Source organism: Macaca mulatta, chromosome 4, assembly GCF_049350105.2.
Source record: "Macaca mulatta isolate MMU2019108-1 chromosome 4, T2T-MMU8v2.0, whole genome shotgun sequence".
NCBI classification, from domain to species: domain Eukaryota; kingdom Metazoa; phylum Chordata; class Mammalia; order Primates; family Cercopithecidae; genus Macaca; species Macaca mulatta.
In genome coordinates, this window is record NC_133409.1 from 182,906,656 (window position 1) to 182,921,078 (window position 14,423).

At 53.7% G+C, this 14,423-nt stretch overlaps 1 protein-coding gene across 8 annotated transcripts in view; it reads right to left on the reverse strand.

Moving 5' to 3' along the window:
* Window positions 1-8,393: 8,393 nt before the first annotated feature.
* DUSP22 (dual specificity phosphatase 22) overlaps window positions 8,394-14,423 on the reverse strand; it is a 58,363-nt gene continuing 52,333 nt past the window's right edge. For 6 of the 8 annotated variants that reach the window (XM_077998618.1, XM_015135395.3, XM_077998617.1 and 3 more), the window contains 3 exons: window positions 14,248-14,322; window positions 11,759-11,930; window positions 8,394-11,328 (listed from right to left, as the gene is read on the reverse strand). In XM_077998618.1, coding sequence (XP_077854744.1) covers window positions 11,146-11,328; window positions 11,759-11,884 — 309 coding nt within the window. In that variant the 5' untranslated portion in view covers window positions 11,885-11,930; window positions 14,248-14,322 and the 3' untranslated portion in view covers window positions 8,394-11,145. The remainder of the gene's footprint in view (window positions 11,329-11,758; window positions 11,931-14,247; window positions 14,323-14,423) is intronic. The other 2 variants (XM_077998616.1, NM_001260542.1) reach the window with 2 other exon arrangements.

Here is a 14,423-nt window from a genome sequence, read left to right on the forward strand (position 1 = left end):
GAGTGACTGCCTTCTCTCCCCACCTCCTCTGCACAGTCTCCGAACAGAGGCTGCCCAGATTAAATACTCCTTTTCCTTGCGGCAGTCTGTGTGGTGCCAGCCTTGCTCTCACGGGGGGCTGTGGGCACAGCGGCAGATGGGGCTGCAGACGAGGCCACCCCTCTTCATGGGGGTCTCTTAAAGGCCACTGTTCATGGCAGACGCTCCCATGCCCACAGCACAGATGACCTTCCCCGGGAGGGGCTGGTTCTCCGACAGGCTTCCAGGAAAAGCAGAGATCAGTGGGGCACACGGGCAGGAATGCTCCCAAAGCAGGGGTCACGGTAAAGCTCCAAACAGCACATTTCTGGAGCACAGACTCCCCACTCAGACCCACTTTCAGTGTCAGCTTGTTGACACTCAGATGCTTCTCAGAAGCTGGTAGCACTTCCTCCATCCAATCACTGAGGCGCCAGCCCTACCCACGGCTACGGGCCAGGGCTGCCTGTGTGAAAGGCAACCCACCCGCTCGGTGCCCACCACCCAGGCCGCCCCACACACTCTTCCTCGCTGCACTTCCTAAAGCCTGCCCTGCCCAGGGCCTGCTGGCTCCCTCCAGGGTCCAGGTCCCAATGGGCTCAGCTGCCACCACGGCCCAGCCCTGCTCCTCAGCCTCAGGGGCTGGAGGGAGCTCCTGCCAGGCTGGTTGCTCCGACACCCAGGGCTGCTTCTCTTGCCTGGTCTTGAGGAGCCCGTCTTCGTCTGAGTTCTTCGGGATGGGCTGCTTCCTGCCAAGACCTGGTGCCAGGCTGTGGGGAGGGTCCTGCCTCGACCACTCTGGACACACAGCGTGCTTTCTTGGACAAGCACAGCACATCTCTGCGCTTCTGAAGATACCTTGTGGGACATGCGGAGCTCACCTTTCACAGAGATGGAGCATCGAGAACAGAAAGCCCCCACCACTGCAGACACAAGCAGTTCTACATTCCTGTGGAGGGCACCCCGGGGCCCAGGACACCCCCCACCACTGCACACACAGGCAGTTCTACATTCCTGTGGAGGGCACCCCGGGGCCCAGGACACCCCCCACCACTGCACACACAGGCAGTTCTATATTCCTGCGGAGGGCACCCCCAGGCCCAGGACACCCCCCACCACTGCACACACAGGCAGTTCTATATTCCTGCGGAGGGCACCCCCAGGCCCAGGACACCCCCCACCACTGCACACACAGGCAGTTCTATATTCCTGCGGAGGGCACCCCCAGGCCCAGGACACCCCCCACCACTGCACACACAGGCAGTTCTACATTCCTGCGGAGGGCACCCCCAGGCCCAGGACACCCCCCACCACTGCACACACAGGCAGTTCTATATTCCTGCGGAGGGCACCCCCAGGCCCAGGACACCCAGGGCTCAGCAGGCTAAAGCAGAAAGGTCTGGGCAGAGCCGTGCATCGTCGTCCTATTGCACATGCAACGAGCACCCTTTGGCTGCAAGAAGCAAGAAGTGAATCACGCTCTGCCACTCCCCGCCTTCCTCCTTTACCTCCCCACACTCGACAAGGCCTCTAATCGAATGCACGCCCATCCTCGGAGAAGAACATGGTGGCACGATTGCCAGCAGTGCATGGGTTTCACCCTCCTCACCGTACTGGCACTTCAAAGGCACTGGGGTGACGTAGGCGCACCTTGCCTGTGACTGGGATCAGACTGCCTGCATTCCAGTCCTGACCTGGCTGCCTCCTGGCTGACACACTAGAGTTCAGTGTCTTCATCTGAAAGCAAGATCATAGTAAAACCTGTCTCACAAGTTGGTCACGAGGACGTGATTTCCAAAGAAAAGGTCCTCTGCCAGTTCTCACCACGAATCAGTGCCCAGTGCCTACTGGCCATGCTCAGATCGACCACCCTGCCATCTAATGGGAGGTCTTTGGGGAGAGAAGCAGCTTCCCAGACACATCAAATGCCACCCAGAGAGGCTGGCTCTGGCCACATCAATGCCATGAGACAGGGTGCTGTCTGCACCCCTCATCCCTTTAGGGAGTTTTTTTCATGGCAGTGGAGGGGAGAAGTTCCCCACATGAGTGTGTTGCCTCCTCGGGGACTTCCCCAAGGTATTCCAGAGAATCAGGATCCAACTGAACCTCAGCCAGGTCCGCCTGGCCCCAGCCACTTCAAGGCTCTCATCTGCTGATGCCACCTCCGCCCCAACCTGTGCACCTGGTGGTCCTGGGAGCTGGAGGGTCACGGTGATGGCAGGGCCTGGCAAGGCATGGAGCGGGTCTCTTGCTGTGGAAGTGACTTTCCAGGCATGAAACGATGGCAGCCCACCCTGCCGCACCTGAACCTGCAGCCGCTGCAACCAGCCAAGATTCGGTTTCTCCTCTCACACCTTCCTGGCTTTCCCTGTGTCACCGCACTGGCCCGGCCTAACACAGAACCCAGGAGAATCCCAGCAGCTGACCCTGGCACATGACAGGCCTCTCCCGGGACACTGGCTCTGAGGAAGCTCTGTGGGGCTGGGCCTGTTGCCAGGAAGGGCACACCCTTTGTAAAGCAGAAGGTGGCATTTCTTGGGTGCATGTGTTGGAGTCTTCTGATTCTTGTTTTCAAAAAAGGCTGCCCATCAGTGTCTGGGGAAACCCAGCGCCGACTGCGAAGCAGCAAACCTGCTCACCAGCAAGGTGCACTCCTGTCTGAGCCGATGGGGCCGCCGCTGGGGGTGGGTGCCCACGGCCCAGCGCAGGACGATGGACGACGTGCCTCTGAGGGAGAGAGGGGCCAACCTTCCCGCCACTGCTGGGCATTGTGGGGGCTGCTGCGTGGTGATGTGGCTCCTCGGGCCAAGCTGGGAAGGTGGCTCTTGCTGGGATTAGCACTTTTCCACACCCTGTCCTCTGTAACATTATTCCTTGAAGGAATTATTAACCCAAAAAGCATCCCTCACCCCCGTCATCTAGGTTTTTTTTTTTTTCAGACGGAGTTTTGCTCTTATTGCCGAGGCTGGAGTACAATGGCGTGATCTCCGCTCACTGCAACCTCCACTTCCTGGGTTTAAGCGATTCTCCTGCCTCAGCTTCCCAAGTAGCTGGGATTACAGGCACATGCCACCACGCCCAGCTAATTTTTTGTATTTTTACTGGAGACAGGGTTTCACCATGTTGGCCAGGCTGGTCACGAACTCCTGACCTCAAGTGATCCAGCTACCTCGGCCTCCCAAATTGCCGGGATTACAGGTGTGAGCCACTCCACCCGGCCTATATAGCTTTTAAAATCAGGCCTGTGTACACAGGACACGCACAGAAATGACCCCCTCCAAAATGTCTTTTCTGCTAAACCTACCTCTAAACCAACAGCCGCCACCACACGCAATTAGAATATTGAACTCCCCATACTTTCAGGCACCTGCTGAAATACATTTCTTCCAACACCAAGCTCTAAAAACTGAACTAGAAGCTTCAGGAAGGTTTGCTGTGAACTTCTACCTCTTTACGACCAACAGTTTGCATACAGATTTGGAGCCAAAATAAACCCAAACTTGCAGATGTTCAAACGCACACTGGCAAATCTTTCCCCCGATGGAAAGAAACACATGCAGACCCAGCACTCGCACCCTTCAGTCAGATGGTAATTTAAGCTGGTTAAGTCCAAGCCACAAGAGAACAGTAATTGTGATACTGCGAGTCTCACAGCAAGCTGGGCCTGAGGGCGGAAGGAGACCCGCTGCAGGTAAGAAGGGAACTCAGCCTCCAAGTGGCAAGTCAGAGGCTTGTTTCTTTTTCTCCCTTTTTCTGGGCGACGAAAAGGAAAGGGAAGAGGAACTGCCCGCTGCAGTCTTGGTGATTTCTTGTTAAGTACATATATAAATACAGCATGTTGAAAGCATATTCTTAATAAAATTATTAATAACTCAGGATGGGAGGAGACATCTGATGTGGGATCACAGGGGTGTGATTCTTAGTGTGTTCCTTATTTTTATGACGAGAGGCTGGTGTGCAGAGCAGCACCGTGACCAGCTCTGGCTGCACGATGAGGGCTTGGCCATTTCCCTGAGCGTTTTCAGGCACCTGCTGCCTGAGCTACCTGAATGGCCAAGTACCTGAGCTCAGCACGCTCCGAGATGCTGCACATCCTGTAGGCTAAGGTGTTCTTTGAAGTAAAATTAAATAAAATTAAAACAATAAAATACACATGGCCCCCCCACACACACCCCAGTCAGCAGAATTTATGGCTGTCTTGTGTCCAAATAACACGAGGCAGCTCCAGAAGTTGGAAACAGAATTCTCTGCTGAGACTGAAACTAGAAAGAGCTGGCACCCAATAAACAAGAAAAGCCACTAGCAGGAACCCAGGGAAAAGCACAAACGGCGCTGAGAAGATCTGGAAACACTCAAGTTTAAGGAAGGTGATCTGAGAAAAGAATCACCTGGGGCAGACCAGGCGCGGTGGCTCACACCTGCAATCCCAGCACTTTGGTAGGCTGAGGCAGGCAGATCATTTGCGGTTAGGCGTTCGAGACCAGCCTGGCCAACATGGTGAAACCCTGTCTCCACTGAAAATATAAAAATTAGCCAGGCGTGGTGGCACACGCCTAAAGTTGCAGTTACTTGGGAAGCTGAGGCAGGACAGTCACTTGAACCCGGGAGGCAGACGTTGCAGTGAGTCGAGACTGCGTCACTGCACTCTTGCCTGGGCAACAGAGTGAGACTCTGTCACACACACAAAATAATAACAATAATAATCGCCATGGGCAGAGAGAGCAGGTGGCAGCAGGGGTCTGCCTGGGATCCAGAACGGCAGCCTCAGGAGCAGCAGCCCTGCTCTCGGATCACATGTGCCTCACCTGCTGCCCCCGCAGCGCCCCAGCCCGGGGACACGGCAGGCGTGGACAGAGCCTTGGCTGCCAGCTTCAGGTCCTGACCACTCGTGCTCACCGCACAGTGCTCCAGGACTAAGGTAATCTCCCCAGATCTTGCTAACAACAGAAACAGAGCCAGCCTGACCAGGGGATAACATTAGTCTTTGGAGAACCAATATTTTATCCTTCACAGTAAAACAGGAAATTGGAAATTTGAATTCAACCTTCATTTTCATGAGTCTGGTCCCTGGAAATGTGTCCTGGATGATGCACAAACATGAGTATCTCACTTGCAGAGCCACGTTACACCCAAGCACAGCCCCACTTGAAGGCCCCTGATCTGGGACCCAGTCAGCCCCTTCTGTAGCATCTTCCTTAAGCCTTTTTGCAGAGGCACACACACCACACAGTCCAGGAAGATGCTGGGACAAAAGGGCCACTGCATTTAGCAAGATCCCAGGGAGTGGGCAGGGCACTGGGCCCCCACTCCCCAACATGCAGTCAGTCACCAAGAAGAGTTGCGTGTCCTTCCCTGCCCTCCACCAAGCCCACTGGCCTGCTGGGCCCCTCTTCACCTCCACCACCATGACCCGTGGCAGGCAGCGGTTTGTTCTCACTGGGGTAGTCCTAGCAGCAGCCTCCTGGCTGGCCCCACATGCAGCCCCACCCCACGTGGGCACCTGAGTAAGCCTTCCGCCTGCACCCCGTCATGTGTCCGGCTGGCTCAGCACCCTTCCGCAAGCCCCCCACTCCCCCACCGTCGGCAGCACTTACAAGGCTACGGGCTCAGGAGTCAGACCTCTGAGAACACGGGAAGGTGCTGCCCCTCTGAGCCTGCCTCGCTCCAAGGGCTGGCCTAAGAAGCAAACCTGACTGGTCAGGCGTTGGCTGTGCCCACAGCCTTGCTGGCATGATTCCACTACTGCCCGGTCCTGGGAAGGCTGCTCTAGTCCTGCAGTGGCTGTCGTTCCTGACACCAAGGTCTTTCATGCCCACGCGCTGGGCCGGGCCTCCACCCGAACTCTCCTTCCTTCCCACCATGCCCCACTCATTCCATGGCTTACACTGCAGGTCTTAAATTAGGTACTGCGTTTTCTAAGACACTTCCCTTAAATGCGCCCACCTCTTCCAACTGGAACGTGTCTTTTCGCCCCTTTCCCCACACGTGGCACCAGGGCAGCCGCAATAGTCCTCACCACGCCGTCCTGGAAGCCAGCGGTCCCCAAGCTTTTTGGTACCAGGGACCGGTTTTGTGGAGGACAATTGTTCCATGGACCGGAGTGGGGCAGGGATGATTTCGAGAAACTGTTCCACCTCAGATCACTGGGCATTAATTAAATTATCATCAAGAGCGTGCAACCTGGATCCCTCGTGTGCGCAGCTCACGATAGGGTCTGTGCTCCTAAGAGCATCTGATGCGGATCTGACAGGAGGCGGGACTCAGGGGCGTGGACTCGCTCGCCCACGGCTCACCTCCTGCTGTGGCTCAGTTTGTAACAGGCCATGCACCAGCACCAGTCTGTGACCCAGGGGCTGGGGACCCTGCTGTGACAGCTTTCCTAACTGCCAACCCCACCAGGCCACAGTCTTTCTGAGAATCAGGGGTGTGTCTGAGGCCTGGCTGGATCCCACAGTGCCTGTTACGATGAATATAAATTTGTCAAGTGAATGAACGAATGAATGAATGGAGAGGCAGCTGACCCAGTTAAGTCTCCTCTACCTGTAGGTTGTAGTTCTGAGTTTCAGGCTAGAAAAGACCCGTGTTCAAAGAAATTGAAGAAAAAACAGCATAACGGAAAGAGCCATGGCCCTCAGCCCACCTCACTGTACATGCCTAGGTCTTCACGGGGCTCAGAGGTGGCCAATTCCCATCTCCAGGGTGACCCACATGGCCTGGCCGGGTCATGAACAGACCGGAATCTCGGGCCCTCAGCCCACCTCACTGTACACACCTAGGTCTTCACGGGGCTCAGACGTGGCCAATTCCCATCTCCAGGGTGACCCACACAGCCTGGCCGGGTCATGAACAGACCGGAATCTCTGGCTCGTAACATCTAAGATGGTCAACACCACCTCAGCATGGCCGAGTTTCCAGACAGAGGTCCGGAATTGGCTGCCCCTGCTCGATGGCCCAAAACAAACTCTCAGAGACTGGAGGGGGGTGGGCAAGGAGAGGTTCCTGGTTTCAACACTTGTGCCAACAAGTGTTGGCACCTGGGGCCTGGGACTGCCTCAGTGGAACCCTCCGGAGCCCATGAGGGACTCTGCTGAGCTCCTCCCAGCTGCTTGCTCCAGCCACAGCTGCCCTTGTGCCCCCATTCCTTCCCTCCCCGCCCACTGATTTGGGACCAAAAGATCCAGCAGGTTCCAGTCCCAGCAACGTGGACATCTTCAGGCACATTCCGAGGGGCATCTCACGGCCCCTCTGAGCCTCAGGTGAGTGAAATACCTTCTCTGTCGGTTTACAAAGCTTAGGGGCAACAGTTCGTGACCTGAAGACCAGCTCGCCGTTATGAGATGGCGGGTGCTGGTGTCAGATAAATCCTGTGGTAAGACACGGCAGTGAGAAGTGACATTGGCTGAGAGCTGGGTGACCCTGCAGACGGGCGCTGTTGCATGAAAACCTGTTTTCCCGCCGTGGCCACTGCCTCACACTCCAGGAGACACACACAGGTCTTCCCGGGACTGTGCTGGGGCCTGGCTGCTGCCTCCCGAGCGGGCCCCACAGGAGACACATCCAGGGTTCGCTGGTCTGGCCCATGAAAACACTCAGAGGCACCGAGGACAGAGCTACCTGTGCCACACCAGGCGCGCACGCTGCTTCAGGATAAGCGTCGTCCCACCCGAGGTGTTTCTGTTGCCTGAAACTGATCAGAGGGTCCCCTCACGCTCCTCGGGACTGCTCGGAGGCTACAAGCTCAGGAGTCAGACCTCTGGGAACCTGGCAAGGTGCCTCACCTCGCTTTGCCTCTCCTGTGGCCCCCAGCCGTTCCCCGAGCCACTGCCAGGAGCTTCCAGGCATCAGAATCTACATAAAGTCTGCCACCTACAGTCAATCAGCTCGTGAGTTCACCTGCCTTTAGATCAAGCCAAACTTACCCTTGTAGAGTTAAATTTCCCTTTTCTCCCACCAAATCAGAGAAGGAAAATGTTACAAACTGACTTAAACTTCTCTTCAAGTCAGGTGATGTTCCTTCAGATTAAGAGCTGAATATGGAATCAGAGTAACTGTATTCAGTGCCGTGCAGCCGACATACACGGCAGGGCTGGCTGCACACTCCTGGGCACACACGACTCATTCCAGGCACCAAACATGCAGTTCCCACTCCGTGCAGGCAAAACCCAACTCTCACGTCCAAATTTCTTTCACCTCACACTGATGGCCTGTTTTTCTTTCTTGGAGACATGAATCCACCTTTTGTAGCATCTGCTTTAGCGCCTTCTGGAGGAAAACAAGAGCCTCTAAAATAAAACCAGGAGCAGGCTTCAATCGCACAGGCAGAGGGGAGCGTGGTGGCTGCCCCTTGGCTCGGGAAGAACGCATTGCACATGACCTTAAACGTGGCTAAGTTGCCCTTTATTAATAAAAACATTGAGCTTTCGGTTAATTCCACCATGGAGAACACAAACCAGAGATAAAACCCACACCAAGGGCTACTTCCCAAGCCGGGGCATTTGAGAACACACGGGCAGAGTTCACGCCACACAAGCACACTCGGCTGTCCTTGGGGGGCGTTCACAGGAAGGAACCACGAGCGCGCAGCCATCCACACAGCAGTGCAGCAAGGCTCCCGGGGTCCTCACAGGCATCCAGGCCAGGTACAGAAACCTCCACAGCAGTGGGGATAAGGGGAAAATATTTTCTCTTGCTAAAGAATATGCTTAGTTCTCAGCATAAACATGACTACGTATATATTCAGCTTCAAATGAAAAACAAGTTTACAAATCACTACTGGATACTTAAAAATACAAACTCTACTTTGCTTTTCTTTTTGGCAGCACCAGCCTAAACTCTGCGGGTTTGCAACATTTCAGACACTTCAGGTACATTACAGTCTTCTGAGAAAGGCCCAGTACTTCAGAATTCCCGGAGCGGCTGTGAAGAAAGAACATTACTGGCAACAAATATTAAAACACCACTTTAAGAACTCCAAGAATACACTGAGAGGCTTGTAAAGATGCAAATATTTAAGCGTTCAAGCTAATATCCTAAATCATTTTTCCGTTAACATATTTGTATTTATTTTTGGCTTAGGAAAAACATGTACTTTATTGGCAAATTGTTTAGCTGTAGCTGGATGGATGGTTCTACAGCCACATGCCCCTTTCTGGGTGTGCACCCAGGGCCTGCGCACGTGCACGGCATCAGGCAACGTGTCTTTCCCCGGTCCCCAGAACGCTCACCGCTGACACACCCTCCACGTGCACGGGAAACCGCTCTTCTCATTCAGGGCTCTTCTTGGGGTGGAATTGAGAGACACTGGGTTGCAACATCTTTTTAGGGAGAGGTCGAGTGTGTTTTTTCATCTGAGTGACTGCGTGCTTACGGAATTTGGGTCAGTGTAAAGGACTAGACCACTGAATTGGGTACAGCGTCCCAGGATGCCTGCAGCCCCCAAGTACAAACTGTAGATGCTCTCGTGGCCTGAATGTGGAATTTTACCCACCAGAAAGCACTGCTGGAGCCCAAACTGGCAACTTTAAATAGCTCAATGATATCCGTACCTTCCCCTCTGGTTTCAAACGCAATCATGACCAAACATTTTCAACTGCGAGGCAAAGGTGACTTGCACACCAAAAACACCTTTCCAAAAACATTCAATGAGGTAGCTCAGGTCAATTATCAAACCCAAGTGAACACCAAGAAGCTTAATAAATGCTCAGGCATTTTAAAATGCAAATTGCTACAGTGCCTAATAAATGCTCTTTCTTCCCAGTTCTTGCAGGTGCGTGCAAACCTTGAGGAGGAACCCCTGCAACGTGAGCACAGCAAGAGGCTGGGAGTGAATGAAGCTGGCAAGGAGCAGAGAGCGGGGGCGCCCTGGTGCAGCCACCTTAGGCTAGTGCACCTGCCCACCACAGAGCTCAAGTGCAATCAGTTCCAGAGAACAAACACCAAGGAGAACTCAGGGCTCGATGGGCTGGAAAGTGGCCCTAACTCGAGGCGCTAGGGAACGCTCAGCCTGGTGCATTCGCATTGACACTGAGGCAATCTAAGACACTTCCCTTAACTGCTGAGTTGGTATAAAGTTCTGGCCCACTGGACCAGCTCAGGGCAGTCTCTCACCCTTTCCAGGGCCCCAGAGCCACCCTCCATCTAGGGGAGTCTGGCCCTGCTGCCCCCACCACACCACCCTGGGTGGGTTCTAGGAGTGGCCACGCTTTTAGCCACTCGCCCCTGAGTTCTCACGGTCTGCCCACAAGCACAGACTGCTCTTTGCTGGGTAGCTTTTCAGAGGTCGAGCTCCAATGCCTTCCATGTGGAGTCCTGGACAAAAGCAAAGGTGGCCACACCAACCTAGGCAGCAATATGCATTCTGTGACTTCCAGCAGTGAGAAAGAGTTCACACACACACATTCATGTGCACATACACGTTCACAACGTACACACAGGTACACACCTAGGGTGCACATACCCTCACAGAGGCACACGCATGCATCCATTCACTTACACTCACCCACACCCACGTGCACTCACACACACCCACGTGCACTCACACCCCCACGTGCACTCACACCCACATGCACTCACCCACACCCACGTGCACTCACACACACCCACGTGCACTCACACCCCCACGTGCATTCTCACACACCCACGTGCACTCACACCCACGTGCACTCACCCACACCCACGTGCACTCACACACCCACGTGCACTCACACACACCCACGTGCACTCACACCCACGTGCACTCACACACCCACGTGCACACACACATTCATGTGCACACACACACTTTCACAATGTACACACAGGTACACACCTAGGGTGCACATACCCTCACACAGGCACACGCATGCATCCATTCACTCACCCACACCCACGTGCACTCACACACACCCACGTGCACAGCCACTGGGCGGCATCTGGGGGGCAGCAAGCTCAGGCAGCCAGGGTGGGGGCGGGAGGCGTGAAGGGGCCTCGAGCAGGGCTGGGCAGTGTTGCTTGGGAAGGAGCCCTGAGTGCCCCACCTCACCCTGGCGATCTCCCTCTCCTGTCCCCAGCGGCCACCACCACCGCACGGCCGCCCAGCCGGGCACACTGAAGACAAGCAGTGGGAAGGAAGGCAGCAGGTGCCTTGCGTTAGGTTTCCGTCGTGTAGTTATCGTAGGCCAGCGGAGCCAGTGCCGGAAAACTGCTCCACCGCCTGGTGCCGGGCTGGGGCTCCACGCGCCCTTGCTCCTTATATTTACCGAGAATGCTTTTGGCTTCTTCTGCGTCCTGCAAAGGGCTCTCCCCGTACTCTTCCCTCAGCCACTGCCGATACTGGAGAGGATGAAACAAACCCGACGCGTCACACAGGTGCACGCACAACCAGGGAAACAGCCGCGGAAGTCGGAGCTCTGTGGTTGGCTAGCCAGGGTCAAGCAAGAGGAGTAACAGCTCCTTCAAGGTGCTGGCCTAGGACATGAAAATAGGCCAGACCAAGGAAATGGTACGTCACCCAAAGGGAGAGAAACAAGCTAGTGGGGGTACCAGGCACAAGGAAAACGACAAAAGCTGGCGCCTGTGGCTTCAGCAGGTGCACAGGGGATGTGTGATGACTTCTGAGGGGGCGCAGCTGGGCGCGCTGGGAGCCGATGTCCTCCGTGGGCCTTTCAACTCCAAACGCCATGATGCTGGCTGTGTACGGAGACTGTGGGCACTGCCCAGGGGCACCGGCCTGAATCTCTGATGTCCCCTAGGAATTGCTTACCTGATGGACCTCATGCTTCTCAAACTCCTGGAGCTGTCTCTGGAAGCCCACGTTGGGGTTGGCACAGGATCTCCCAGCACGCACGGTGTGCAGGGCGTCCTCCCAGCCAAAGTCGGTGACGGTCATGATGTACGCGATCACCAGCGTCACGCTCCTGGAGACCCCGGCCAGGCTGCGGGGCCAAGAGAAGCACACGTGTGAGGGCAGTTTCAGATCCCCGGGTCCATCGCCCAATCCACGTGGAGTGGGGGATTCTGAGGACCTTGTTTAGAAAGTCTCCCTGTGCCTTGGATGATGTGTGGACAGCAAGCTCACTGCCAGGGAGCCACTCAGCGCTCAGCGCACCAGCCTCCTCTACTTCCTGGCACCAGAATCGCACGCTTTCCTCCACTGCCTGAGCTTCGTTTATTGGTTTTCTAGGAGCTGTGGCTCCAGATGCCCCCTTGCTCCGAGCCCCTCCTCAGGTCTCCCCATTTCCCCAGACAGATGACATAACTGAGATTCCAAGGGAACTTGAGGCTTCCAAGGTCTACACGACAAACCCATTTATAACCTACGTTTGTTTAGGGTGCTTCATGTTCCTTAGAAGTCTAGTTTTCTTAGCTACACGAGGGCTAGATCTGTAGTTTTTAAAGCCCACGACATACAGAAGCCCTTACCCAACCTTACTTTTGTGCTCTTTTTGACACAAATACGCAGAGTACGCAGCAGGCACACTGTGTCTGCAGGGTGGGAGCGAGGCACCCTGCAGCCAGCAACGGTTAGGGTCAGTTACCTGGAGCGGGCCGAGGGAGGCCCGTTTTACATGTACATGCAAATGAGGGTGGTCACAGGAAGGCTGTGCTTCATCAGACTTGGAGAGTTCTAGCAACAGGTTAGGATGGGGGAGTTTAGCAAATGTCTCGCTTTTAGAAAAACCTATCTTTAGAGGTACCTAACTGTATGAAATATTAATTCCTAGAATATCAGGCCGACACATATTCAAATATAAACAATAATTTGGAAACCCCACTCTCATGTAGTGGCTCTTCACTAGGGTTTTGTAGTAGAACTGCTAGGAGAGATTTTAGAAGACAGATCCCCTTGGGCTGCAACCCTGGAGATTCACATTCACCAGGAGCCAGGAGAGGCCCAGCAGCGGGAGCCCCAGAATTCCGCTTTCACTGGCTCCCTGAACCCCCAAGGTATGTTAAAGCCAAACAGAAATGAACGTTAAAATCCTACATTTGTATTTATTACGCTTTCTACTCTTTAAACAAGTGAGATGAAAAATCATGTGATTTCAAGAACTGTATGAAACTGCAGACACCATTCTGAAAACAACTGAACTATCAGCGTCCTCCCGTGTCATGGGTTATTGGCCCTCAGAACACACCACAGTTTACACAGGTGGCTTCTCTGGATGTCATGCGCTGGGTCCCTGCGTCCCCTCTGTCCTGGCAGGGCTGCCACCGACCTCAGCAGCAATATTCCCCAGGAGTTACCACTTCACAGACCTAACGAGCTTACAGAGTAACTGTTTCGGGGAATGTCAAAAGATTGTTAGACTTTCAGTTAATTAATAACACACTTCATTCAAGACAGAGAGGGGACATGTCCGGCCCAGCACTTACAAAACAGAGCCTTGGCTCCAGAATTTTGGCGACTGGTTCCGTGAACAAATTAGCCATGTTATTAGTATGATTACGAGTGGTAATAAAAATGCCATCCCACTTTCACTAAGGACTCTCTCTGTGCCAGGCGCACGGCCAAGAGCTTCAGATGCATCATCCTCGGGTTAAATGTGATACAGCAGCTTTCTTTTCACTGTGTGTACGTGTGTGTGTATCTACACAAAACATAGCAGAATGCAAACAGACACAAAACATAGCAGAATGCAAACAGACACAAAACATAGCAGAATGCAAACAGACACAAAACAAAGCAGAATGCAGACACAAAACAGCAGAATGCAAACAGACACAAAACACAGCAGAATGCAAACAGACACAAAACATAGCAGAATGCAAACAGACACAAAACAGCGGAATGCAGACAGACAGCTGTCACTAAACTGGGTCATTTTGGCGATACTGAAAATCCACGTTTACCATCAAGTCTCCTAAAGAAAAACACAACAGTGTCTCCAAAAAGCCACTGAGGTTTCAGGGATGAGCCTAGAGAATCTGTGTCATCTGTAAGAGGCTGTTCTGACGAAATGCTGGAGGCAAGCCAGCAAAGGGAAGTTTCTGTTGTCCAGTAACCTTCACGGTCCCTACAGAAATCCTAACAGTGGAAATGGAAAAAAAAAAATAAAAGCAAAACGAGTTAGGCTTCTCCTTCAACAGAAGGCAACGGTGACTAACACACAGCACTGGACACACGGAGCACGCATGTGAGACCGAGAGTTTACAGCAAACTGTTGGGAGGTGAAACCATTATTCACACACAGAAAAACACTTGACAAGAAGCCAAGCCGACCAAAACACGCTAAAGCGAGACACACGCACCAGTGTACGAGGCAGCTCTCACCGCGCAGCCGGCACTCATGAATGAATTTAATACTTTCTTTGAAATGTCTTGTCCTGGGAAAAGAAAAAAGAGAAATGACATTGTCTACTTTACTCAATATATGATGAAAAGAAATTTCTACCTGAGGCTTCTTTCTTAAAATCTTAATTGATTT